Here is a 27554-nt window from a genome sequence, read left to right on the forward strand (position 1 = left end):
CAAAAAAAAACAAAAAACAAAAAACAAATACAAAACCCTGATCATATCAAATGCTGATGATGGTGTGGAACAACATTCCTGGCAGGAAAGCAAAATAGTACAACCACTTGGGAAGACAATTTGGCAGTTTCTTTAAAAACTAAACATAGTCCTACCATATGATCCAGCAATCAGTCTCCTCGGTATTTACCCAACAAGAGCTGTCTACACAAAACCCTGCACACAAATATTTAACAATTACTAATAACTGCCCCAAACTGGAAGCAAATGAGAGGTCTTTTAATAGGTGAATGGATAAACGAACTGTGGTACATCCAGGTGATGGGTATTATTCAGCAATATAAAGAAATGAGCTACCCAGCCGCAAAAAGACATAGAAGAACTTCAAATACATATTGCTAAATGAAAGAAACCAGTCTGAAAAGGCTACGTACTATATGATTCCAACTCTTTGACATTCTGGAAAGGGCAAAACTATAAAGAGGGCAAAAAGATCAGTAGTTGTCAGTGTTTGGGGGAGGAAGAGAGGAAAAAAGAGGTGGCACATGGGATCTGAACCTTGTACAACTATTCTGCATGATACTACACATGGCACCCCGCATTTGTCAACACTCATAAATCATATAACAGGAAGAGTGAGACCTACTGTAAACTATGGGCTTCAGTTGTTAATAATGTACTAGTATTGGTCCATAAACTTTAACAAATGAACCACACTTCACAAAATGTTAAAAATAGAGGAAACTGTGGCGGAAGAAGGCTGGGATATATGGGAATTTGGTGCTACTTGCTCAATTTTTCCATAAACCTAAAACTGCTCTAAAGTCTATTAGGTGTTAAAAAAATAATTGAGACAACATTTGAGGAAAAAACATATACTATAGAAAGTCAATTGTAGCTTATCTACTCTTATTATTAATTCACTGCAACTATTTATATCAGGATCCATTATTTTTTTAATGTAAATTGGGTTTTGGCCCAGATCATAATTTACTGGCTATAGATTCTGGTATTGTAAATTTTAGGGATTATTATTTTACCAAATCATTCTTCTGGGGCCAAGTTATGCATATTAAAATGTTTTCCAAATATATTTTTTCTTCCATTAATTTTTAGTCAATGATAAACTTCACCATGAGCAGTTTTAACCACTGTTAGTTTTATTTTATGTGTATTATCTTTACTAGCATATTCACCATGGGGGTCAAACATGGTAGGGTCAACAGATTCTGTTCTCTGACTTACAGAGATATAACTTTGACTCAGCTTTTTAGGAACATGTTGCTTGCTGAAAAGACTTCACAGCCCCACCTATACCCGCCCCATTTATGAAATAGAAAAGGTTTTCCTCAGATCTTCTTGCAAGGGACAAGCAGATGCAAGCCAACACAGTGGTTCCCATCATTCTGCTGGAAGCCCAAGGCAGAGGTCCCACTCACACATGTGGTTTAGAACTGAGACTCTGTTCTCTCTGTGAATGAGTGAACGTCAAGGAAAGAGGCTGTGGATGCCCTACGAACCTGAAAATAACCCCCTCCTCCTCTTCATCTTGGAGTTCTGGGTAGCAAAGACTACTGGTAGTTTCCACAGTTTTCATTCCCCCTTTGCTTAAAAACAGTTTTAATTGGGGCAGCAATTCAACAAATGAGAAGACTAAATAAAGTTCCTAACCTCTGTGGCAGCTAAGAGTGACCACACAAAGTTGAGGCCAGTGACATGTGATCAGAGTGTGGTGTGGGACCTTGGGGAGGCTGGCCAGATGGCACAGACGCAGCTGGGAGGGCCTCTTTTGCCCTCCCCCTTCCTCCTGCCTGCCGTCTCAGTGCAGATCTGGTGGCTGGTCCAGGCTGGAGCTCCCGCAGCCAGCCACCCTGGACCAGGGACAGACTTGATGATGGAAACCACATGACCGATGACCTGTGGTCTTCATGACGAGCAGTCCAGGATCAGTAAGGACTGCCTGCCTCTAGAGTTTGGGGGGGCTTGGGAGTTTGTTTTCGTTTTTGTTTTATTTTATTAGCAAATGTCCTCTACCGCAGGGGATGTGGGAAAGTTTTATGAATACGGAAAAGGGCGGGTTACAAAGGACAGCCCATCTCCCTGAACATAAACCATTTTCTCTGGTTACTGTCAGTAAGTCACAAATAAGTCAGAGCCATTGTCCAATTCCCAGGGGTGGGGGTCACTGGAATGGTCTTACAACAGAAAAAGAGTTCTTTTATATGAGAAAGATATAAATCTCTCTCTTGTTTATGCCACATTATTTGGGAGTTTCTACTATATATAGGCAAATATAAGCCTATCCAAAATAGGAGCTTTGCCACTGAATCACTGTGTGATCTTGGACAAGACAGGCCCCTTCTCTGGAGACAGCCCCTGTGCATAGTGGCAGAGACAGGTACGGAGGCAGCTTGCATGATTCTGAGACTTGCCGCTTTTGCCTGGCTGACATCCCTGTCCTCTTCTGTTGGGAAGAGTACATCAGTATTTCTTTGGGGAGCTGCCCCTTCCCCACCCTTGTCCTAGTTAAGTGAGGCTGACCCCCTTCCTGGGTCCAGTGGAGAACATGTGACCCAGACCTCAGCAGCTATGGGTGAACAGAACTGGCTGAGGAGACCGGCCTCACATGGGGAGCCGCTGGTGCAATGCACATGTGTACACATCAGTCTGAGGGCTCGCATGTATGCACTCTTCTCGGGTCTTCCCAGGGCCCCTTGTGTGTGCCTGGCTATGGGCACAAAGCCTGGCCGCCATGCACTATGTTCCTTTCTGTACCCATGCCACTCCCCCCTGACACCCCACCCTGTTTTGATGGAGTCTGACCTCACTTAGCATCCACTTAGTGAGGTTCTGTATCTGGTCTCTCGTTGCACAATTAGGTAACTGAGGCCCAGAGTGAGTCAAGGACTGGTCTGGGGCCCAGGAGGTGGGCAGAGTCTAAAGGAAAAGGAAGGGCTTTAGGCCAGGGCTCAATACCTCCCTAAAGGGGTTTATTTTATGTTGAGAGCCTCTAAGATCCTAGGGGGATCCCTGTCCACACCCTCTCTCCATCTAGGGTCATTTTCCTCTCCACATCCTCACATGTGCACAGCCACACTCACATGGACTTCTCGGGTGGGGAACATGGAGGCATGGTCAAGAAAGAGCAGACGCAGGGGAACTTACAAGAGGGAGAATTAGGAAGAGGTTGGAGACAGCTCTGTCATGGAGCAGTGGCATCCATTTTCCTAACTACCTGCTCAATAGGGGAACCCCTAAGGTCCCAAGGGTAGCTTTGAGAGGACAGGACGGGAGTCTTGCAGTCCACCTCTGTGGGCACCTGGAACTACAATGAGCCCACAGCCCCTAGCGTGGACAGTGGCTACAGGAGACAGGTCAGTGGCAGGCCAGGGGACAGGAAATGCAGGGTAAGGAACAGGTGATGCAGTGTGGGGGACAGGTGAGGAGGACAGGATGGGCCTGGTGTGGGGGGTGAAAGGAGCCAGGAGTGGGGCCAAGGCTCCTTCCAGGCTCCCCTTCCCCATGACCTCACTCATGCTTCTTGAGATCATCTCCAAAATAAATGACTTGTCCCCAAGTACTTGTCCACATTTGGGGAACAAAAACTATGCCGAGGTTCTATACTGGCCCTGTGCTTTTGAGCAAGTTGTCTCAGCCTTTTTGACTTGAGTTTCTACACCTGTAAAACAGGGCAAAATCCTACCTCATCAAGTCATTAAAAGAGGTTAAAGCATGGGAAAACCCAAAGTCAAAATGCAAACGAGGTAAAAAGAAAAAAAAAAAAAGGAGTTGATGAAATCAAGGAAGGAATGTACGCAGCCTGTCCAAGTGCCACAGAAAGCTACTTCCCAGTGAGACTTGGCATGGTTAGGTCACCTAATCCAGGAAGATAAAATCAACAAGGAAGATGGCATGATGGAAGCTTCCAGAGAGAAGGATCCGAGTCTCACAAGATTAAAGAGGCCCCGGGAAAATTAAGGAGGCCTAGAAGGTTTTCCTCAAAATACTCTAATTTGGTCAGGCAAATCGCCAGAGAGATACCCAATCAAGACTGGATTAATTCTTCGTTAGTTGCAGGGTTGCAATTATTTTACACTGTTAAATGTAAAATGTATTCATGCCCATACATTTTAATTATTTCGTTTTCCAAGATGAAGTGCCAAGCATGCCTGTTGGAATCATGTCCTCTGAAGTACTGGTCTTTATTTTAAGGGGCCCTCTCCTGTGACCCACCATCTCTGCTAACCACGTGGAACTCCTCTTTCACCTCCGTCCTCCTCATTGGAAGTTATCTCCACACGGGCAGAGACCACACCATGTCCTGGTCACTGATGAAGCTACAGTGCTGGGTACAGAGCAGGGGTGGATGGATGGACAGATGGACAGTTGGAGAGAGAAGGAGTCCTTTAAAACTGAGCCCTTACATGGGGTGGGTTGAGGGTGTCACATGTAGAGGCCCTGGATGGTATGCACAGAACGCTTCCAGCTGTCCTTCCAGCTCTGAGCCTCCTTCACCTGCAATGCGTTGTCGGCCTGGATCTTCTTCAACTCCTCTTCAAATAGTGCTAGATATTTCTGGGAGCAAAGCAACAGGAGGGGGTCAGATGAGGAGGGACTTCTGGACCCTGTGCCCTAAAGGAATGCTGTAACCCACTGCCAGGTAGCTTTTAACCTACTCCAGGCACTGGCAAGAGTTCCACAGATCATCCTGCATGTAATCTGCCCAGCCACCCATCAGGCAGGTCCAGTTGTTTCCCTTGTTTTATAAATGCGGAAACTGAGGCTCAACACCTTGCCTGGGGTCACCCAGCTAGAAAGATGCTGAGTGGGGACTAGGACCGTCTCCCTGACTCTGGACTCTGCACTCGTTCCTAACTGCCATCCCGCACTGTGGCCTCCTTGGAGCTCAGGGCTCTCGGCTTCCTTGGAAGGCTGATCCCTCCAGGCCTTGAGCCCTTACTGAACTCAACAGAGTTGTCCTCTGTCCCTGGGGCTTGTTGTGGTGGCCAGCGAAGAGCCTGGGGGGTGGGGTGGGGATCAGCCTATCTTTTTCATGGGCAGAACCATGTTTCTCTCTGGGCACCAGGACCAAAGCTCCCACAGGTAGCATCTGGGTGTAGTCTCCTCTTCAGGCAGGCCCCATGGGTGTCTTAGGCACTCAGTTCAAATCCTGCCTTTGCCACTTAAGTGGCATGAGGGGGACATATTCCTAGAAGCCTCAGTGTCCTCATCAGTAACGGGGACACTTTTGCTTTCCTCATGGGGTCATCATGAGGCGTCAGTGAGATGCCTCATGCTGAGGCGAGAAGCTACAGGAGGTGCTAACTGCTGGCCGTTCCACCCACTGCCACCTACTGCTCCCATGGCTTCTGCCTCTGACCATGCTGTCCCCTCGCTCTGACTCAGCTGTTCCTCTGGAAGGTCCTCCTTCCCCCCCCCCAGTCTGTGTGGGGTGTCCCTCAGCAGGGTTCCCCCAGCACTGGGGCTCATGCCCTCAGACCCACGCTATCACTGGGACTGCACATGACCCACAGATCTCGTCCTGGGGCCTGAGATCTTGACTGTTGACACCGTGCTCTGGAGCACCCTGACGTGGGTCATCCGCTCCATGGGCCAAACCTCAGGGCCCTGTGCGGGGAAGCTCCCCTCTTCCCAATGCAGCCAAACTGAGCCGCCCCGCGCTCCCTGGGACCTGCCCGCCCACATCCGGCCTCTCTGCTCACCAGGTAGACGGCATCTCGGGCTTCCACGGCTGCCAGGTGGCCGAGGGTCGTTTTGGTCGTGGTGATGGATGATGTTTTCAAGAGGAGAATCTTATTTTGGATGGTGACTTCAGTGGGTTTGATTCCTGGCCACTTCCTACAAATACGCACACGTGTCGAAGTCAGATGGGCTTGTCATGATTACAGATGTGCACCCTCCAGTCCTGCTGTAAGAGTCGAGCATATCTTTTTTTTTTTTAAAGATCATGTTTGAAATGTCTTCATTAAAAGGAAAACCCTCCTAAGCATTTAACGTTAAGCTTCTTCAAGTTCTTTTTCGTACTTTCATGCTGTTTAAATCCGTGTGCGTAGATGGTCTTGGGTTGTGCATGGAGGGGGCGGGGAGGAATGCCACACCGCTAGTTGTCTCCCTTTGCCAGGCCCGTTTCCTCAGCAGGGGGCAGGCCAGGGAGCAGGGACCAATTCCGGCCCCATTCTTCCTACTGGTCTGGGCAAGTCACTGCCTTAACTTCTTCAAGAACCACATTCTTGGGGCCCAGGGAACAAGCACTTTGACAGCTCACATGCAGTGGTTCACAGTGCCACCAGCGACTCGAGAATGTGCCCCATACTTGGATGGACCTCTCTTTCTTTGCAGGTCCCTCTGTGGATCCTTAGCAAGGAAACTAAAAGCTGATGAGTTCTTGCTATGTGCCAGGGGCACTCTAAGGAAGATCTCATTTAACTTTCTCTTTATAATACCATGGAAGGTGGGCCGCCATGCCCATGTCTCAGGTGAGGAAACTGAGGCTTAGAACATACTGCCTTTCCAAGGCTTCCAGGTGCCCCTAACCATCCCACTGCCCCGTGCTCCAGCAAACACCATCATGGCTGGTATTCCTCGATGCTCTAGGCTCTTACCTGCTCCCCCGTTCAATCAGGGGCTTCTCACTTTCTTCCTTCAGGGAAAGCCTAGCGAGTTTCCTCCGTATGAGGATTGATGTTTTCTGTTTGGGGGACTCCATCCCTGGCAGGCAAAAGACAGGTTATGACCATGGCCTCACGCACAGGCGAGATCGAGGGGATTTCTCCCTGACCTTACATTTGGGGGGATGAGGGCTCGCTCCTCTCCTCCCCACTTGGAGTCTCCAGGGGGACATGGAGCCTGGTCCCACAGAGAAGTTGAAAGCAGCAAATCTGTAGGCTTGGGTGGAGGGGGTGCAGCCCGTGGTGGCGGGCAGGCGGCCTGGCTGAGCGATGGGAGGTATGGTTCAGGTGCTCTTCCCAGCTCCAAAGCCCAGAGCACAATGCTCTGACCTTTGCACAGCTTCCATGAGCCTCCAGATAAGCTTTGGTTTATAGTAGCTCAAATGGGTTCTGAACGAACAACTACCCGTGGGGCAAACACATTCAAAGTTGTCCCTCTGACGTCCGGCTCACTGACCGGTCCTTTGATGTGCTTTCCTGACAGGGCCACACTAGTGGCGTGAAAGCCAACAGGCAGGGGCAGCCCTGATCTGCCAGGATGCTTGGGTCCCAAGCCCGAGTTATAGCAGGAAAGGCCTCCCTGGGGCCTCCCTGGTGGGGGGGGGGGTCTCCTCAGCTCCATGGCTCCTTCCAAGGTACCAAGAGTGCCTTCCCAGCCGGCTGCTCTGCCCGTCCTCCCTCAGGCCCTCATCTCGGGTGCCTCTGCGGGCCCTGCTTCCCAAACAAGGCTCTCACTGGACAGAGAAACCTCCAGAATGGGAAAATGACCCGTGCCTCAACATGCATACACATGTTGATCCAAAAAGTCCACTTCTAGGAACCTATTACCCCAGAATGGAAATACAAGGATGCTGATGCCCCCATCAGCACGAGCACAGGAGTGAAAAACTGGAAAGGGCCCAATGTTCAACAGCAGGGGACTAATTAATAAATTATGATGCACAGCAAGAGAAAACGCCCAAGAAGATGACCAACTGGCTTGGCCAACAACCCCCTGAGGGTGAATTAAGTTATAAAAGAGCACATACCCTGTAACCACCCACCCCCCACACACATACTCAGGCCTGTGCCCCAAAGGAAAGGCCTAGAAGGATGGACAGCAAATGGTAAGGGCACTTCATTCTGGGTGGAAAGACTGTGTTCTTCACTTCCTTTGCAACTGAGTTTTTAATTTTACTATAAAAATGTATTGTCCTTATAAAAAAAACTATTTAAAAATAAAAACAATATATTTTAATTACTCACTAAGTTAGCGATAAACGGGTAACATTTAATATATGACTCACATCTTTATATAGTTATAAAACTAATACATACAATATAAAAAATCTGAACATCACCTAACGGGGCAAAAGAAACAGTTTTCGCGGTTTCTCACCGTTCCACCCCCCAGAGGTGATCATCGTCAACTGTCTGGCACCTGTCCCTCAGGCTCTGGCTCTGACTCTCCCTACGTCTCCCTCTGTCTCTGTCTGTCTCACACAGATTCATCTACATACTTGTGAGTATCTATGTTTATATCACATACGCAATTAAAAAAAAATGGTATCATAGATAAGTACCAATCATCAACTTGTTTTTTCCCGTAACAGTATCCCCTCCTGCCTTTCCACACTGGCGCGTGGAGACCCACTGCACCCACTTTAGCAGCTGCACGATCTGTACTGGTACCTCCAGACCATAATTTACTGATCCAACCCCCTGTTACGTGCATGTTAGTGTCGTTTCCAACTCTCTGCAATTTCAAATGGTGCCGTATTGAATATGCTTGAAAAGGTATCTTTGATGGGGCGCCTGGGTGGCTCAGTCAGTTGAGCGTCTGCCTTCAGCTCAGGTCATGATTCCAGGGTCCTGGGATCTGACGCCACATCGGGCTCCCTGCTCAGTGGAGAGCCCGCTTCTCCCTCTCCCCCTGCCCATTCCCCTGTGTGCTCTCTCTCGCTGTCAAATAAATAAATAAATAAAAATCGTTTTTTTTTAAGGTATCTTTGAAAAATGATGTAAGCACTTTTGTTGGATAAATTCCTAGGGTTAGAACCACTGGGTCAAAGGTACACACGTTCCGAATTTTGAAAGGTACCAACAGAGAGTTCTTGAAGACAGAGATATTGATGTTCACTTCTCCAAGGGTCTCTGTGGTGCTTGGGCTTTCTGACATCCTCACCAGGGCTGGTTGTCACTAACTTTGGAAACCTCGCCAGGCTGGTGGTGAGAAATGATATCTTAATAATGTTTACATCCTCATTATTCGCCACCATGGGCAAGGTCAGGCACTTTTACACTTCCTGGCCTCTTGCTTCTCTTGTGAACTGCACATGTTTGTTCTTCGTCTCCTTTTACAAACTTAACCTATACCACAGGGATGTTAGGTCTTTTTCTGACCTGTAGGTTGTGAGGAACATCTGTCTAGTTTGTGGTTTGTCTTTCAATTTCTTGACATTTTTCTTTAGTTTTTTTTGGCCACAGCAGCATGCCAGCCGTTTCCTTCATGGCTTCTGGCTCTCATCTCATACTTAGGAAAAGCTGCCCATATCTCAAGATTATGAAAATATTTACTATTAGGGTTTTATTTTTTTACACATAATTTTTGACTCATTGGGGATTTGCTTTTTTAATTAAAAAAAAACAACAACATCTTACTTTTAATGAAAACAAAAATCCATCAGTCCTCTCGGTGGAGAATCTGTTTTCATTCTGGTGGGATTGGGGAAAAGCAGCTGCCCCTGGTCCACCACGCTCCACCTACGGACCCCCTGGGGCCCAGGCACAAGGCTGGTGGTACCACTTACTTGCAACCTGGACATCGTCGATGGTGACCACTTCATCCAACTGCAGCAGGAACTTCTCGGTGAAGGTGGCCAAGCTGGCTATGAAAAACCGGCCGTACTTCCTGGTGAATTCCTGGAGAAACACGGGCAGCCTGGTGTGGCAGGGAGAGGAGCCTGCCTCCAAAGGTAGGCTGAGGGAGGACCTGGGGAGCCAGCAGGTGAGATGAGACCAAAGCTATGTGCTGGCTATGTCCAAGGTAGGGGGCATCTGGTCCTCAGCCAAGAGGCCTCTCCCAAGAGCTGACTGGGCTTGAAGATAGGAAATGATTCAGAAGTGGCCCGTGGATACTCACTACAGAGAAATAAACTGACATGGATCTCAAAAAAAAGAAGTTCTCATTAGTAATTTTAGAATTAATTAATTTAGAAATCAAAAGATGCACATTAAGCCAGTCCATAATGACCAGCCAACCTTATAACACCTGCCGACTTCCATGCCTCTCTTTGGCCAGGGTGCCAGCTAGGGACCACGCTCAGCGCTGTTGCCGGATTGTCAGTCAGGGCAGGAGACGGCTCTCTCTGGGGGCAGTGCAGCCCTCAGCACCCAGACCTGGGAGTCCACGGTACCACTGACCTCGAGCTTCTCCTTGGTTGCCACAATTACAGTGTCTAAATCATTCTGCCTTTTCTCTTCCACTTGACACAGAGACTCCATTTCTTGGAAATGTGCAGGATGTCCAAGATTTGGACGGAGCTTCTGGGCATTTTCATCCTTCAATCAAACAATCCAGAAATCAGTAGGGGTATTGACCTGGTCTCTAGGTCAGGACCAAAACATCATTGGCCCATGTCCTCTGCTAATAATGGCCATGGCCAGAATGATGTGTGCTCTGACCCAGGTGTGTGAAGGGCCATGGATGGGCAAAGGAGAGGCAGAGAAGGCAAAATGGGGCATGGCTGGAGCTGGCGCCGAGGGGGATGGGAGAGCTGAGCAGCTGCCTCAGCACAACCAGGGCCTTAGTCCAATAAAATCAATGGCATCCATGTCCTATGTCTCTAAGGACCAGGTAGACTGTCGTTGTGGATGTCAATGACCACACTCCCACAGAAACAGCAAACCCACCCAGTAAATCCGAAAAGAAGTTTATTGAACACCTTCTATGAAGAAGGCATTTCTCCAGTGCCCTGTGCCCCTCAGCTCCCATCCGACAACCCTAGCCTGACCAGTACTGCCTATGCCCTGCCTCCACCTCCGAGCTCTCAGGGCCCCTGGTCCTGGAGAGGAAGGGCTGGTCTTGGGGCCCCCACCTTCCTTTGCTCCAGCTTCTCCTGATAATTCTGGAACTGTCCCCGGATCTCTTCAGCAGAGGCACAGAATCTTTTCCAGTGGTGTTCCTTGAAGTTCTCCATCACCAGCCAGCACACCTGGGGCAGCAGCTCCTCAAATCTCCTCATCTGGGCCCGTAATTCTATAGGAATTGGAGGTGGGGGGGTAAGGGAGGGGACAGAACAAAGCCAAGGTGCTGAAGTGATCGCTTCCACAAAGTCCCAAAACAGTGTCCCAAAGAGAAAGACCTGGTCTACAACATGGCAACAGCTAACTCATCAGAAGGAGTCCGGCGGTCAGAGCAGTATAGAAAATACTGGATGAAGCAAATTCAAAGGACTTCTCTTCAACACTCCGCAGGACTTCCCAGCTCATGAAAAGTGCAGCGAGTCTTGAGGAATCTGCCTCATCCACTATCCCTTCAAAGACTGCTTGACTCTAGTCCCCTTCCGTCCCTCCAGACCCCTAAGTAGCTCTGTTAGACCAATCTTCTCAACCGTATCCCTTTACCTCTCTCCCAGACTGTCATCTCTATGCTTTTCTGCTTTGCATTTTAGATATTTTCTTTGATAGTAAAGCCATTCATAATTTTAAAACTTCAACTATCTCAAGGTTCTCTTTTCTATCTACCTGGTCATTTTAATAGTCTCTCACTCCTTACTCATGTTTCCAGTATCCTTTTCTAATTAATTCTAATAAATACACGATTTTATAGTCTGTGTCTGATATGTTCCATACCCGAAGTCTTTACTGATCTCATTCTGCTGCCTCACGCTTAAGCGGCCCCTTTCCCGTGTGTGTGTGTGTGTGTGTGTGTGTGTGTGTGTGTGTGTGTGTGGTTTGTCTGTTTTTTACTATGAGCTTTTATTCTAGGCATTTGCTTTGTGAGAATCCTTAGAGGTCTGGACTGAAAGCAGGTCTTTTCTAGAGAGGATTTGTGTGTCTCTTCCAGATAAGCATCTAGGCACCACTAACCCAAGATCGTTTTAAGCTTAGTTATCAGCTGGAAGTGTTTTGGATCATCCACAAAAACCAAGCTGAATTCAAGCACAAAGCCTGTTTTATAGTTATGGATTCTTGTTGGAGTTTTCCTTCTGCTTTACCCAGCAGCAGAGTTTTTAATAAGACCATTTCTTTCTAGTCGCTGGTGCTGGTAGTGGAGCGGGAGTGGGGAGGGGGACTTGGGTTTCTGTCTCATTCACCCTACTCTGCAGCTGGAGCCCTGTGGGGGCCCACTTTTCTGTGGCTTGTGTCCTTCCAGACTTCCTACCTTGGGTAGTCTAGGGCTTTGTCTCCTGTTCCCAAGACCCTGGAGGCCATGAAAACAAAGGCTCAAGTTCACCTGGGCGTCAGCAAAGGCCTTCGGGCAATGGGTTACTCTTCAATTTCTCTCTTGGAGTTCCTCTTTTCACCCAGTTTGTGGGCCTTGTGTGTTTCTTACTTTATGCTAGCTCATCAATACATTTAAAAGACTTTATCACAAAAATATTATATCTGATACTTTTAAATGGTTTCAGTGGGGGAGTCAGTCAGGATACTGGACTCCCACGCTGTAGGAAATGGAAGTCTCCATTTAATGGGAAATGTGACTCTTGCAGAGAGGGACATAATCTGCAGCATTTCCCAAAACCATTTGACCACAGAACGTTTCTTTTGAGGAAGGTCATAGAGGATGGGATCCCAGAGCTCCTGTGGGGAAATTCTAAGCTAGAGAAACAGTTTGAGTTCCAGTCGCTGTACAGTAAGAGCAGCGAGACCCACCACGGATGATTTTCCCTGGATGGGGCCTGTCTCTGCGGCTGCTTAATCTTCAGAAAAGCCTTGCATGGTGAGTGTTGTCTTAAGCTCCAATGAACCGACAAGGAACCTGAGGCTCACAGAAGTGAGGTGACTTGGTCAAGGTCGTAAGGTGGGGAGATGGCAGTGCTGGGTCTTGACCTAGGTCTGGCTGCCCCTAATCCTCTCCCTCTTCTACCCATGCTGCCCCTCAACCAACAAGCAGGCCTCTGATGGGCCGTCAGGTTTGCTGCCCTAGAGGCAGGAATAATTAGGACTTACAACTGCATACGACACGCATGGCTGCGAAGATGCAGAGGAATGTGGAGAGATGCGCAAAGGTGGGCTCTAGGTGTGTTGTCACAGCTACTTTTATGCCGTTAAAATAAATGTGAATGGCGCAATGTACGCTACCCGCCTGTTTTCGTGTCCCTACTCTCCAGGAAGCTGTGTCTATTGGGGTCATCAGAGCCCAGCACAGGCCAGGCCTACAGTAGGCACTTCACAAACACCCGTGGAAAGTTTTCTTCAAACGGTCAAATACAGAGTTAGCACAGGACCCAGCGATTCCACTCCTAGTTATATACATCCAAGAGAAATGAAAACGTACGTCCACACAAACGCGTGTGTGAACGTGTGTGGCAGCGTTCTTCTCAGCAGCCAAAGGTGGAAACCACCGAAGGTCTCCCCATGAACGTGTAAACAAACTGTGGAGCGCGCACACGGTGGAATAGGAATCGGCCATGGGAAGGAAGGAACTCGTGCCACCTGAAGGAAGCCAGTCCCAGAAGACCATGCAGTACACGGCGCCATTCACATGCAAGCCCGGAATAGGAAAATCTATAGACGAAGAAAGTCGCTGAGTGGTGCTGAGGGCTGGGGCAGTGACGGAGGGACAGGGGACCTAAAACTGACAGCAGTGATGGTTGCCCAACTCCGTGGATGTGCTAAAATCTACTGAATTGTACACTTTACATGGGCGAATGGTATGGTACGTGAGTCTCTCAATAAAGCTCTCCAACTCATCTGTGCAATGAATACAATATTCCTAGTGATGCACACCACCAGATCGCTCGAGAAAAGTGATCTTTTTCAGTATTGTCGTTTCTCCCAGTTAAATCCGATCAACGCTTTTACCTCATGTGAAGCTTTCGGCTTTTCACAGGGCGGCTCCGGTGCCTCCGCCCGGGACCTCCAGTCAGGAAGGCGTCCTCCGGGCTGTGAGGCCCAGGCTCTGCTCCGTCGTCCCTGACCTGCCCGCCCGCCTGCCGTCCACACCCACCTATGAGGCAGGAGTTGTGGTACTCGTCTGTCTGCATGTGGTACTCCAGGATCTTCTTGCAGATGTTCTCGGCGCACTGATCAAAGTTTTCGTACATGCAGTCGGGCCTGGTGATGGAGCGCTTCTCTCTGCGGTAGAACTCCTGCAGGAGAGGTTGACCATCACCACGGGCTCTGGAGCAACCACCGCGCTCCTGCAACCTCCACCCTGTTCTCCACACCGCCTAGCCCTTTCTCCTGATGGCACCGCTGCCAGCCACGCTCTTCCTCCCCAGCTGCCCTTGTCACCACTGCCGTTATCTCAGCCATAAGGCATACGTGACCGAACAGCAAAACTCTATCTGTCCTTCAAGACCCAAATGGAATCTTATTCCAATGTCTAGGTTGAGAGCTTTCTATGATGCATTCTATGAAGTGCCAAGCTGGGTACTAGGCTGAGGGCCACAAGTAGGGAAGACTCAGAGCCCCTCTTCTGAAGGATTTGCAGCCCGGTGGGAGGCTGACAGGAACACACACAGACACCCCCGTGTGGGGTGTGCTGGAACTGGGCACTGGGTAGCTCCCATTGGAGGCCCCCTAGGTCCCTGTTCTAGCAGTCCCACCTGTCTCCCTGTGGGGCCACCATGTCTGTTGCCCGTCTGTGGGGTGCTGGCCTCCCAGGGACAGAGACAGGGCTTGTTCCTCTTGACCCACCCAGTATCTGACACACAGTGTCCAGGAAATGTCTAGTGGCTCAATAAATGGGTAAATGAATGAATGAGGTTTAATTTCTAGGAAAACACCACATGAGGTGACAGAAGCTGGGTAGCCGTGGTCACGGGAACTGGAATCCCCTTTCCTCAGTTTTACCCACAAGGCCATCAGCAGAACATAAGAGGCAGAGGCAGCTGCCGACGTGTAGCCAGCAGCCAGCCAAGGGACAGGCAGAGGTCTGTGTGTGGTGGCCCTTACCTCTATAACGTTCAACAGATGCTCATTGCTCTCCCAGAGGAGGGTCAGGATGATCCCTTTAAAATCCCTGCAACACACAAAAAACAGATCCCTGAGGGGCCTTGTCTAATCACACCAAATGGAGTGGACAAAACCAAATGGACAGAACATTCTGAGCATGCAGTGGCCCAGCCAGAATTGGATGGGATGCCCAGGTGTGTTCTCACCTGATATTTCTATTTGTCTAGTTTAATCCCTCTTCTATATGACAAGCTGGGTTTGGCCCCTTCCAAGAGTCTATTTTCTTTTGGCCTCATCACTCCTTGCTCCTGCCCCAGGACCTTTGCACACTGATTCTTCCCCCCGAGAACACTGTTAATTGGTCACATTTGCTACTGTTCTTCCTCAGATCCCAGCTTGGTGGCAATTCCTGACCATCTTATTCCCATGCTCTCAGAGTGGTCCTCAGCCCTACGGCACTCCCAATGGGGGGTTTAGGATTGATTTGCGTGACTGGCTGATTAACCTCTATCTCTCCCAGAAAATGGTAAAGCCCACCTGGACACAGACTGTTGTGTCTACTTTTGCTCACCATGGAACCCCCAGTCCCACTGCAGTGTCTGCACTTGTCAGTGCCTTGGGATTGGTTGAAAGAAGAAAGAATGATTTCTTATAGATATTAATCAAATGAGCAAGAATTCCTGTAGGAGCAAACATCCTCCTTGTGGAACCTCTGGCCGATGGGCTGATTGTGCGCACGCGGGGGCTCTATTAAACAAATCTGCACGGATCCATTGGATATTCCTGTCCAGTTAGGTCAACCTTCTCTATGGTAAGAGTGAAATAAGGGACAGGTGTCTTAGAACTGCATCTAGCTGTGGGACACTTAATTTGTCACAATTTCTGTTAAGTGATGCAGCGACTGTTGTACACACACGTTGGCCAATTTCTAAAATATATGCATATCGGTCACTTGATGTTTCCCTTGAAAATTCACTCATCATAATTAAAGAAAATTACAAATGGACTGAAAAGCAAAGGAAAAAATGAAGGCCAACATTTTATGATATTTCCGTCTGCTGCTTTTAAAATCAGTTTGGAATTAGGTTCATGTATATTTTACATTCTGTTCACGCGGTAAGTGTTTTCCCACATGAAGATATCTTTTTAAATGGCTGCGTAACACCACCGAGTATGGAAGCACCATGGTTTGCAATCTCCTATTTTTGGAATGTTAGGTTTTCCCATTTTTAACTGGAATAAAAAGTATTGCATGGTGTATCTTTGTGCAAGTCCTCTCTTCTTGATAGAATGGTTTCCTTGGGAGAGACGCCCAAGGAGTTGCGCAAAGGCATAATTTTATGGCCTTTACTACCTTCCCAAACTGCTTTCTGGAAAGATCTTTTGCTGTTGGTCATGACAAAAACTCTCTCCTTGGCCAAGCAGTAGATGGGCTCCTTTGTATCTCTTCACCATCCCTTCCCAAACAGTATTCTGCTGTGTGATTCATGCCACTGGCATGATTTGATTAAGGATAATGTGAAAGCTCAGCGGCTTCTCTGGGAAACTTCACGTCTCCCCCAGACTGGCCCATCTAAGCCCTCTGTCTTCCCCTCACCTCTGCTCCTTGACTTCCTTCTCTCACCACCTCCATCTCCCCTCCAGATTCCTGGTACCCTTCAACCCCTCCACCCCCCCCCCCCAAGCCTCACCTCTGTCCACTCTGCAAAACATTTCCCTTCCTACTCCCATCCTCAGCTCCCACATTCCCTTGAACTCTAGGCCTCCCATCCCTCTCAGGGCTCTTGCGGGGTCGGGGAACCCTAAAAACAAATACCTGAGACTGAAAAGGAAAAACGGCTAATTGGAAACAGGTTGAGTGTTTCAGCCACTCATATGCACCCCAGAAATAAAAAACCCTTATCGAGGATACTTATTTTCATGGCAATACAATTATTCACAGGAGTTCAGTAAGAATCTATTCTCCTTATAAAGGAGCATAACTGGAAGAGCTGATATATGACCAAGGCTTTGACTGGAATGTCATATGGAGAAGGACACATAGAATCAGATATGACCAGACAATTTTAAGGGACCAAGATCCACTTTATGGGGCCAATGCTTACAAAGCCCTCCTGGGAAAAGCAGCCTGTACCTGACTTATGGGGTTTTCAGACTTACAGGTGAGGAAGGAAGACCCCTTTCTGGCAAGCCTAGGAACCTGAGGATACTGTGTGGGCCTCAGAAGAGAGGGTTTCACCTAAATCTAGAGGGATTGCAGGTAAACGCTGGCCGGGCTTCCGAGCCTCAAGAGGCTTTTGAAAGTTTAATCTGAAATTCTTAATGAAGAGTTCCAGCAACACAAACTTAAAGAGATCTATGCAGTCAATTACCATTCTTGCTGCATTTACATAAAGAATCACTATATGCTGGCTAATTGAACATAATAATTTAAAAAAACTGCAAAAAAAAAAAAAAAGAATCAGGCCAAATCTAAAGAGATCAGGCTTGTTTTGTAGGCAAGCATCAGAAAGAGGGGTGATAGAATTTTTATGCCTCAATGGAAAACTATAGCACATTCTCGTGGGTTAGAAGATTCTAGTCCTATTCACCGTCTTTGAGATTTCGTAACCTACCTGTAAACTGGACTGGGATCTTGCCATCTTGCACAGTTTGTCAGTCCTTACCAAACGCTCAGTTCTTCTAGTTTCCTTCAATATCTGGCCACAACTCCCCTAATTAATGTTTCCAAATTCTCTCCCACCTGCTGACTTGAGGCCACTGAGAACCAAGCCTGGCTGCCTGGTTCCTTATTGAGACTTTCTGTCGTTTATAGCTGGCTTTCCCTCCAAAATCTAATGAAGTCCAGCAAGCTGATGCTGGATGAGGGGCAACCGTAATGCCTGGAGCTGCTCCTGTGTGGGCCACTCAGGATGTTTCAGGACGACATCTAGAAAGCTTAATTGGCTACCCTACTACCGAGTCTCAACAGATGGTTCAGCTGGTCTTGAAGGAACAAAAGCTGACTGAATGAGAAATGAACTTATACTGTTTAAAGGAAAGAAGAATGGCTCTTCTTTCCTTGAATAAGAGGAGGGATTGACCATGACCCTCTGCTTGACCAAACTTTAGACAGGCTCTTCTGAGCCTACTTCTTGCCTGGACCTCATCCTTGGGCACTGTTTTTAGCCTGCTGGGTCCTATGTGAGCAAGAATACTGTTAAGTCAGTTTAGACACAACCCCCACCCTGATATCAGATCACCTCCGCTACCTGATCACCATGGCCTGCCTGCAGCAAGAATCCTGCTAAGTAGGCTTAGCAAGAATCCCACTTCCCTTGAATTTTCCATCCACTGACCCCCTTGCTCTGCACATTGGCTATAGATCTTCCCTTGTCCTTATTGCATTCTGAGTTGAGCCCCGCCTCTCCCCTACTGGAACAGTCTTGACACCTATTACAATGGTCCTGCATAAGGTCTCCCTTACTGTTTTAACAAGGATCAGAATAATTTTTCCCTTAACACCTCACACTGGCAGTGCCTGGGAGGGACCATCTGCACCCTCCCTTGATAAACTGGGAACTTCCTCTAAAATCTATTTACATGTTGGTGAACCTCAGGCAAAATATGGAATGGATTTCTTCCCCTTTCATTTGTTTGTATTCTAGTGAGAATTAGAAAATACACATGTTTGTTTCTAACTTTATTTTCTCCTTGCGTGTGGTCTCTTCCAATTCTCCCCTTACCCTGCTGAGTGCTGGAGATTTCCTTAGCAATTTGCTGGGGGAAGGTGGGCAGGGGAGGAGCTAATTTTTCCTTTGTTGGCCTTATATACCACTATCATGTCTTGGCTGGTTGTTATCTAACTTTTAATTGCAGTTTACCTGAGAGGAGTTTAAAGAATTTATTTGCCAAAAAAAATACCATCTTTTTCCTTGTGATTTCATCTAGTGTTTCTTGGCGTGACGATCCTGTATACTCAAGGGAAGCCTGCTGGTGACTTGCTGGCTCCTCGCCACAGCTCCAAGAGGAGGACCGTCTTGTACCCGCATTGCGCAGTGAAGATGCAGGCTTGGAGAGAAGCCACTTAGCCGAGAGGTCCCAGTGTGGGGCTCAAAACATCATCAGTCTGATTTGGTTTTCTGACCAACTCACCACTGAACTAGGCCAGGAAAGTCTCTCCCCTTTCAGAGATTTCATAAATGTTCAATTTATTTATTATTTTTTCTGTTTAGCCTGTGATCTTCCTTTTTCCCCACCACTAAAATACCATGGTGCTTCCATATGGCGGCTAACTATTCAGCAATACAAAGGGATGAAATATTGATACATGTGACAACTTGGGCGGATCTCAAGGGCATTACGTTGAGTGCAAAAAGCCACTCTGAAAAGGTCATACACTGTATAAGACCATTTTATGACATTCTTGGAGTGACAAAATGATAGGGATGGAAAACAGACTAGAGCTTGCTTGGGGTTAGGGAGGGTAGTAGGTATGGCTAGAAAGGGATAGCAGGAGTGACTGAACGGTTGGTGGTGATGGCGCAGTTCTGGTTCTTGATTGTGGTGATGGTTATGTGAATACACACATGTGATAAAATGACAGAACTATACAAAGTTGAAAGAGAGAGTCAAGGTTTTGATGATAAGGAATGTCTCTCTGTGTGGGGGACAAGGGAGCATCTAGCTGCTGACTTGGACCCAACTTCTGGGCCACCTGAAGTGAAAGCCACCCATTTTTGCCAAGTTCACAAAACCCCAGAGATAAGACCAGTGAGGCGAAAAAACTGGTAAGCAGGGGTGCCGTGATGGCGAGTTCCCTGATTAAGGGGTGTGTGTGCATTCATTGTAGATCCTGACTTTCTCTGAGGGCCCCCAATCTTCTGACGTTGAAATCTTGCTTGTTTGTTTGAAATGTAGCCATATTAAGTGGAACTGAGTTTGTTTTAATCAAAGAAAGTAAAATAAAGGAAAAGAGGGTTGAACATTATATCAAAAGCTAATGATGTACTATATATTGGCTAATTGAACATAATAATAAAAAATTAAAAAAAAAAAGGAAAAGAGGAGTGGGGGAGGTGAGGCATTAAAAAATTGAAGAAAAAAAAAAACACCCAGAAACAAACCCCAAACGTAAAAGGGGTATGCTGCCCTGCTACCCCAAAAAGCTTAGCTTGGAAAATGACAAATCTTGGTGAAAATGTCTCTCAATGAATTTAGGTGAAATGGGGTGAGACACACTGACCTTGACCTTACCTATCCCCTCAACTACCTCTCCTGATATGCTCCCCATTTCTTACCTTCCCCCCAGCTGTGTTGGGTTTAGCCACCCCCTGACTGAGACAATGGTTTAAAATGGAGTTCAAGGATAAGGTACCACTTACTCAGCTGGCGGTGGTGGCCTCTCCCCAAGCACCTGGTACTTTCTGTCCATTCGGTTGGGCCTGGAGTACCGTGTGATGCTGTGAGACACAGGTGAGTCAGTGCTCTGGAGGATGGGGTAGACGGGCAGGTGTCCTGGGGCTGGAGCCTCTGGGCCTGCCTATGGGACACCGTGACTCCCGTGTCTGGGGCTGAATCCTTCAAGATACTTCCCTACTCCCCATCTGCTGTGGAGACAACCTTATTGTAGGGGTGAAGTCCTCATCGCTAAAACCCACCCAAGGTCCCTGAGAGGGGGCGAAGGGCCAGAAATTGTGTATCCTTGCTTCTCTGTGGTGAGGACCCAAAGAAAACCAGGTTGAGGTGCTTTTCAAATAAAAATGTACTATGCCTAGTTAAACTTGAATTTCACAGAAGCAGAGAATAATGTTTAGTGTAAATATGTCCCATGCAACATCAGACAGCCCTAGCAACATGATCTGCATTTTGTAAGCACTGAGAGACTGAATATACAAATGGACAATAGCTGGACTGTACATCAGTTCAGAGCTCTGACCCAGGCCCTGCAGCAACCTGCCCAGGAAACCAACTCCTTGGCTACCATAAACAGCTCGGGAAGCCAGCCCGGTACAGGTCAGACTTGCAGGAAGCCATATTGTTCTCTCTCGTGGCAATCAAAATGCTAAACAGTAACTCCCATAACAATCCGCTCCAAAAGGTTAGGACTTGATTACTAACTGACAGCTTCCCTAAATTTTGTCCCTGCTTCCAACTTAGGACCAACCAGAGAAAGCCAAACACGCAGCCCTAAATAATCACATCGAATGCCTGCTGCTAGCTGGCCTGCCTCCAGCTTCTCCATGTCAACAGCCTCTAATAGAGGCACACCTAAAGGCCTCCCTTCCTCCACCATGCAGCCTTTTCATTCCCTTGCCTGCCTTTGAGTCTCTTCTAAAACGTAAGCGATGATGGCTGACCCCCTTGCTGTACCATGCTCCGAATAAGTAGGCTTTGCTTTTCTCATTTGCATGGTCTTAGGTTTATTTCCACATTGCAGATGGCATTCATGCTCCAAAGACTCCATGGAGATACGCAAAGCAGGAATTTCCTCACTACTGCTCCCTCGAAACCAGGAATTAAACCATATAAATGCGGGCTCACAGAGAACCCAGAAGTCAGTTCAGCCACTAGCTCTGTTACTTGCCTTCTATAAAATCAGTGTCGGGGGACAGTGGGACCCACACTCACTGAGTCCTGACTCTAATGAGCTCGACGCGGGCATAGTGGGCAGAGTGCAGGACCAGGATGCAGAGGTCTAGGATTCCTCCTGCAAGGGAAACCATCTCCAATGTCCCTCTTTTTTTTTTTTTTTTTTACCAGGATGATGGGTACGGGATGAGGGCTGCGATCCACCAGCTGTCACCATGGAAAACCACCGAACATCCAGACGGCTTCTCAAGGTGGGAGGCCCGTGTGAGCCACGTCACTCAGCAGAAAAGAGCACAGACCTGACTAAAGCCAGCTTCAGAACCAACCTCTCACTGGGTCCCTTGGGGTCTCGGAGCTGTGAGCATAGGTGGTACCTTCTGAAGACAGTCTGGTGAAGCAACAGGGTGGTCTCTGGCCTATGTCTCGGGGGTTCGGGAAGGCACCTGGGAAGGGAGATCCTGCGCAGCCCAGGCTCCCTACCTTCCTGTTGAAGTGGCACTGGCACTGGACAAGGCTTTTCTCACAAAGTGTTCCCCCCGGTTCTGGTGTCGCTTCAGGCCTTTGGGTGATGAGTGCCCAGGACAAGAACAGAGGACCCAAGGTGAAGATAGGCCAGGTGACAACACCAGCTCCCCCATCACCAGTGCCCTGAGACCCACAGGCCTCTTGGCCTCTACCTGTCTGGGACCGGTCTTTGTCACACTGCTGGGTTGAGCATTTTTCATCGGGAAGTCTGAAACCAAAGGAAAGGATATGAGCTTTTCCCCAGTGACCATGAGGACAGCTCAGGCCAGGCACTTGGTACCATCCCAGTTAGCCCACAATACCATGTGTATTAGTCATATTATGAGCCCCATTTCAGAGGAGGAAACTGAGGCTCAAGAGGAGAAGCCCTTACACAAAGTCACAGGATGACAGGGGTGGGAACCTCGTGTGTGGGACCCCACAGATGGTCCCTGAAAGCTCAGGGCCATGAGCTATGGTGGCAGAGCCCTGTTGTACACCCCGTGGCCACTCACTGAAGGATCCTCTTGACAACTTCCACAGCTGGGTCTTCAATCATGGGCTTCCCCGTGCGGCTTGGCTGTGCAAAGGACTCGGGGGTGACCAAGTCAATCTTGGCTTCCTCTTCAAGGGCCTCTGGAGTCACCATGATGTCACTCTCCACCTCCAGGTCGGTCATGACACTGTCCTAGAGGCCCAAGAGAAGGACCTGAGTGGGTGGGCCCAACCTCAGTGCCAGGGATGTAGGCAGGCTGGGTTCGTGTTCCCAGGGCCTGCAGCTGGAGGCCAGCTGCCTGATTCTCCCAGCCTCGATTTTCCTTCTAAAAAACGGTAATGGTCATATCTCCTTTAGAGAGTCATGCATGCATGAACGCATTTACCTGTGCATGTTGGCTTTCAAAATGTTTTCCGAGTACCTGCTTTCTGCAAGGTGCTGCCTGGGGTCTGGGACACAGTGTAGAAGGTAACATGTGACCCTTGTCTTTATGGAGCATACAGTCTAGTCAGAGAGACAAACGTTTAATATGTGCTTCTACAAATAAATGATCAAAACTGGGACCACTGCTGAGAAGAAGTTCTAGAGTCTTCCATGAGACCAAGGGTCATGGACTTATAAGGCCAGCCTGTAGATATGCCCAGGCACTGTTCTTGAAAGAGAGGAGTGAATGAAAGTGTACACAAATGAGTGGCCAACAACCCCCACAAGTTGGATCTTAGAGAAAGGGTAGGAGTGGTGACCCACAGGGAGTGCTTAGTTAGGCTGTTGCCTATCTTATTCAAGTCTCGTGTCAGCAGGGAAGGACCCCGGCTGGACTCCCGAGTTCCATCTGGAAGGGCACAGTGCTGGTGATGTGATGGAGGCTTAGTATTGGTGGCATGGTGTGAAGAGCCTCCCCGTAGAAGCAAGCGCTGGATCAAAACACGGCAGTGAGAAGGTGGCCAGAACAGAACTTGCAGGGTGTCCACTTATGCCCACGATGGTTCTACGACACTCCCCCCAGAAGTTGGTTGAGTGCCTCAGGCATTCAAAGCCTGGTGTGAGAGGCTGAGTATGGGGTGAGGGTGACGCAAACTCTGCCTTTTTGGGGCACACAGTCTAGAGAGACAGCCCCTAAAATGGAGATCTCACTCTAGGGTCTGTGAGAGAAGGCCCAGGGGTTAAGTCATGGCTTTGGTGTGGGAGTGGGGGCGAGAAATGAAGAAGCCATGGAGGGCAGACTGAGGAGGCTGCTGTGAAGGCCTAGTCCAAGGGTCTGGATTTCACCCTAAGGGCAGGAGAGTGACACAGTCAGAATGACCTCCTCCAGTGTTAGGTCTGGCTGCAGCTCAGGGAGTGGGTCATGAGGGGAAGTGAGAGGGAAAGGGCACCCAGGTGGGCAAGGAGAGGTGGGGTGGAGAGAAGCCAGTGGTTGCTCATGGGTGTGGGTAGGAAGGAAGAGGCTGAGAGGTAAGGCTTGCCTGAGAACCTGTGGGTGGGGTAAGCTGAAGGTCCTGGTGGAGATGAGGAGGTGGTGTCAAGAGGTGAGGGGTCTTCTGAGAGACCAGGGCAGGGAAGTGACCTGTCTGGGATTTGAACACAGATCTGACTGCATAGCCTATAGTCTTTCCAAGGCATCCCAGTAGACCTGATGTCCAACAGGGGCCTGGGAGCCTCCTCTTCCCTTAGGCTCTGCTGAGCCCTGTGGGTCTCCTAGGAGCCCAGACGGCTCCCCCACCCTTCCCCACTGCCCAACCCCTTCCTTTACTGTGCGTTCCTTACGGTAAAGACCACTTGAGTTACGGACACTGTGTCCAGCTTGCAATTGAGGTACTGAATCCTCTGGCTCAGTTTTTCTTTCCAAGTCTGGACGAAGCCAAGGAGATCTTCCGAGGTCACCATCTAGGGGAAGAAAGCCACAGGAAGCAGATGCAATACGGCCAGTTACCTCCATCTGAACTGCAGACCTCTCAGTTCTATGGACGCCCCCCACTTGCAGGGAGGGCTCCAAGAGAGTGAGGAAGGCTGGCCAGCTCTCTTGGGCAGCTGTGCTGGGGCAGCAAATCCTTCAATGATAGGGCATCAGGAATTCTAGTCCTGGTTTTATGGGTTCATTCTGCACAAATCATTTAAATTTGCTCAACTTGGTTTCCTCATCTGTATGGTGGGAACCCAGAATGTTCCCTGGGATCTCTTCTAGCTCTGACACTCTTAGAAGGAAATGTTTGGCCCCAGAGGGCCAGATTGTGTAGGAGTGAAATGACCACAGCCTTTCTGGAAGGTGACCTGATAAGGTCAGATACACATCCCCCTCTAGCAGCAATCCCACAGACCATGCTCCTGGGTGCGCAGGGAAGCACCTGGAAGGATGTTCACCTTCACCATGCATCTCACACATCACGCGGCAGTCCTCCCACTTGGTCCCCTGAATCATTCCCTGACCTCTGTAGACAACCCAGGCCTGGAGGTGCGTTGGCCTCTTCTGCTTCCTTCATTTCCGGTGCACTCTGAGTTCTAACCATTCCCCTGCCACTCAACTCTGGAATCCGGTGTCTCTGCTGGCACCTTGTCCAGGCCACTGTTCTCTCTGCCTCAGTCATGACACCCTGCCTTATCCTTCCCTCCCTCCCTGTCTTTCTGCACACAGCAGCCAGAAGCCGCTCTTTGCGCGTGGCACTGAACACGTGACCCTGGCCACATTTGTCCCTGGTCCCTACTGCCTTCACCATGCATCCAATGCATTGTTCCCATCTCCTGATCACTGCTTTGCAGAAATAGCCAACCAGTCCCCTCCATCAACACACGATTGCCTGCCCACCCAAGTTCATGCTCCTCTGACCTGGCCAGGAGGCTGTGCAAGCCCCAGGCACTGTGTCCAACACCCTGATACCACCAGGTGGAGACAGTGAGGGGTTTGAGGAGGTGAGGAAATGCGGAAGAGCAAATGTGTCTGCTCTGGAGAGGCAGAGCTGTCCCTAGAGGGTCTGTTGAAGGGGTCATTTCAGATTAACCTGCTTTCCCCATGTTCTCCGGGAATGTGCAGAAATTACTGCATGAAAGTACAGAGGTCACCGGGGGCTCTGCAAACAATGAGAATAAGATGAGGGACGTGTATTCACTCTGTGCTTTGTGGATGTTTGAACTTTCTTCAAGAAGCATGTGTTACTATGCAAAAAAACTAAATGTCCTCTCAGTGTTGACAAAAATAAAACCTCAACTCAGTCACTGAAGTGGAAGAGAAAAGACAGAGCTTGGTGAGGAAGGAGCGTCCCACTCAAGAAACCTCCAGCTGAGACATCTGGTTCTCGAGTGCCTGGCTGAGCAGTTGAGAAAACATTGCTCAGGGAGGCCAGGATGAATGTGGAACAGGACATAGAGATGTGTGCTCGTGGGGGAAAACAAGCAAGTAAACAACACAAACACGCAGAGACCCGCTATGCTGATCCGTATTGCTCTCATTCGGACTTTTCACAGTTCATACGTAGAAAACAGAAGTCACCAGTGTACATGCAATGATCACAAACCAAGCAAATGAAAAATCAAACAAAAAAGTGGTTGCTCAGAGGGCAGAGTCCGGCTTCTATTTTTCATCTAGGGCTAAGTTCCGATTACAGGGAGGGATGCCTGGTGACGTCGGAGCAGGAGTGAGGTCAGCCGGAAGCCCCACACTCACTGGACTCTACAAGCCTGCCTGGGAGGGGCTGGGGGCTGGAGGAGGTGGCTGTGTTTTCTTTTCTTCCTTAATTCCATTGAATAAAGCATGGGTTAATTAGGAAGGCTCAGAGGCCCCTCTGGAGCTGGAGAAATCTTGATGACAGATGTAAATTTACTTCCAGTTTATAATTCTTGTGTAATGCATCTTTACTATTCATAGCTTAGCAAATACTGAATACTTACTTTTTTATCTCCCTTTGAGTTTCGACACATTTCTACTTTCCTTTGGAGCTGTTCCAGAGAAGAGTTTAATCCATCTGTTTGCAAATTGGATTTTGCGACCTAGAAAAACCAGAGGTTACATGATTTGTTTCTAGAATATTTATTTTGATCAGGAAAATGTTCCGTAAAATATATTATCTGAGAGATGAATTCAGTATCGGGAAAATGAAATGGGGGGGAATGCACAATGTTATCAGAAATTACAGATTTCTGCAATAGATCAATGCAAATGTAAAAGGCTTTTTTGTTTTATTTTGTTTTTTACCCTCAAAAAGATAAGGTTTAGAAATAAAATCGACAACCCACAGTAGTGGTTGAGGGCATTGTCCTACTGGGGAGGGTTGTCTGTATAAGCACCTGGAAAACCTAAAGAACCTTAAAACATTCATGCTGTGTCCCGTGGGAGGTACCCTATGGACATAATCAGAGTTTCCTGTGCAAGGGTGCTTATAATACCATTGGGATAATAATAAGAGAAATCTACCAAATGTTCCTCCAAAAGGGAATGGCTAAATAAAAATGGCAACACATTCAGGAGAGGGAAGCCATCACAGTAGTGCTTTTGAAAGAATCTTTAAAGATTATAATGCTTAAGAAATTGTATAGGGGCGCCTGGGTGGTGCAGCGGTTAGGCGTCTGCCTTCGGCTCAGGGCGTGATCCCGGCATTGTGGGATTGAGCCCCACATCGGGCTCCTCCGCTATGAGCCTGCTTCTTCCTCTCCCACTCCCCCTGCTTGTGTTCCCTCTCTCGCTGGCTGTCTCTATCTCTGTCGAATAAATAGATAAAATCTTTTAAAAAAATTGTATAAATAGCAAGAGGCCAGTTTTGTTCTTTGTGCATATATATATATATATATACAAAATATATATGAAATCTTTCCATATATTAAAAAAAGCTTAAAAATAAGTCAAAGTCACTCCTGGCTTTATTGAGATGTTATTGACATATAACGGTAAGTTTAAGTTATACGACGTGTTGATTTGATACACTTACATATTGCAAAATAATTATCACCATAACGTTAACTGATACCTCCACCACAACAAATAATTACCATTTCTTTTTTGTGATGAAAACATTTAAGATCTACTCTCTTAGCAACTTTGAAGTATACAATGTAGCATTATTAACTATAATACCATGCTGCACATTAGATCCCCAGGACCTATTTGTCTTATAACTGAGTTTTTACCCACTGACCCTCATCTCCACATTTCCCATACCCCTCAGTCCCTGGTAACCACCATTCTACTCTCTGTGTCTGTGAGTTTG

General features: G+C 48.1%; 1 protein-coding gene across 1 annotated transcript in view; it reads right to left on the reverse strand.

Annotated features, from left to right (window-relative positions):
* Window positions 1–258: 258 nt before the first annotated feature.
* CCDC180 (coiled-coil domain containing 180) overlaps window positions 259–27554 on the reverse strand; it is a 63424-nt gene continuing 36128 nt past the window's right edge. Inside the window, exons 25-38 of the mRNA XM_087869542.1 lie at window positions 26242–26340; window positions 24127–24246; window positions 22382–22554; window positions 22040–22095; window positions 21843–21921; window positions 20156–20233; window positions 14793–14859; window positions 13843–13984; window positions 10766–10926; window positions 10092–10229; window positions 9479–9590; window positions 6624–6729; window positions 5724–5859; window positions 259–4575 (exon numbers count right to left, since the gene is read on the reverse strand). Of these exons, the coding sequence (XP_087725668.1) occupies window positions 4444–4575; window positions 5724–5859; window positions 6624–6729; window positions 9479–9590; window positions 10092–10229; window positions 10766–10926; window positions 13843–13984; window positions 14793–14859; window positions 20156–20233; window positions 21843–21921; window positions 22040–22095; window positions 22382–22554; window positions 24127–24246; window positions 26242–26340 (1599 nt within the window). The 3' untranslated portion in view covers window positions 259–4443. The remainder of the gene's footprint in view (window positions 4576–5723; window positions 5860–6623; window positions 6730–9478; window positions 9591–10091; window positions 10230–10765; window positions 10927–13842; window positions 13985–14792; window positions 14860–20155; window positions 20234–21842; window positions 21922–22039; window positions 22096–22381; window positions 22555–24126; window positions 24247–26241; window positions 26341–27554) is intronic.

The sequence above is a fragment of the Ursus americanus genome, chromosome 18 (assembly GCF_024610735.1).
Source record: "Ursus americanus isolate L20-20 chromosome 18, mUrsAme1.1.p, whole genome shotgun sequence".
Taxonomy (NCBI): Eukaryota; Metazoa; Chordata; class Mammalia; order Carnivora; family Ursidae; genus Ursus; species Ursus americanus.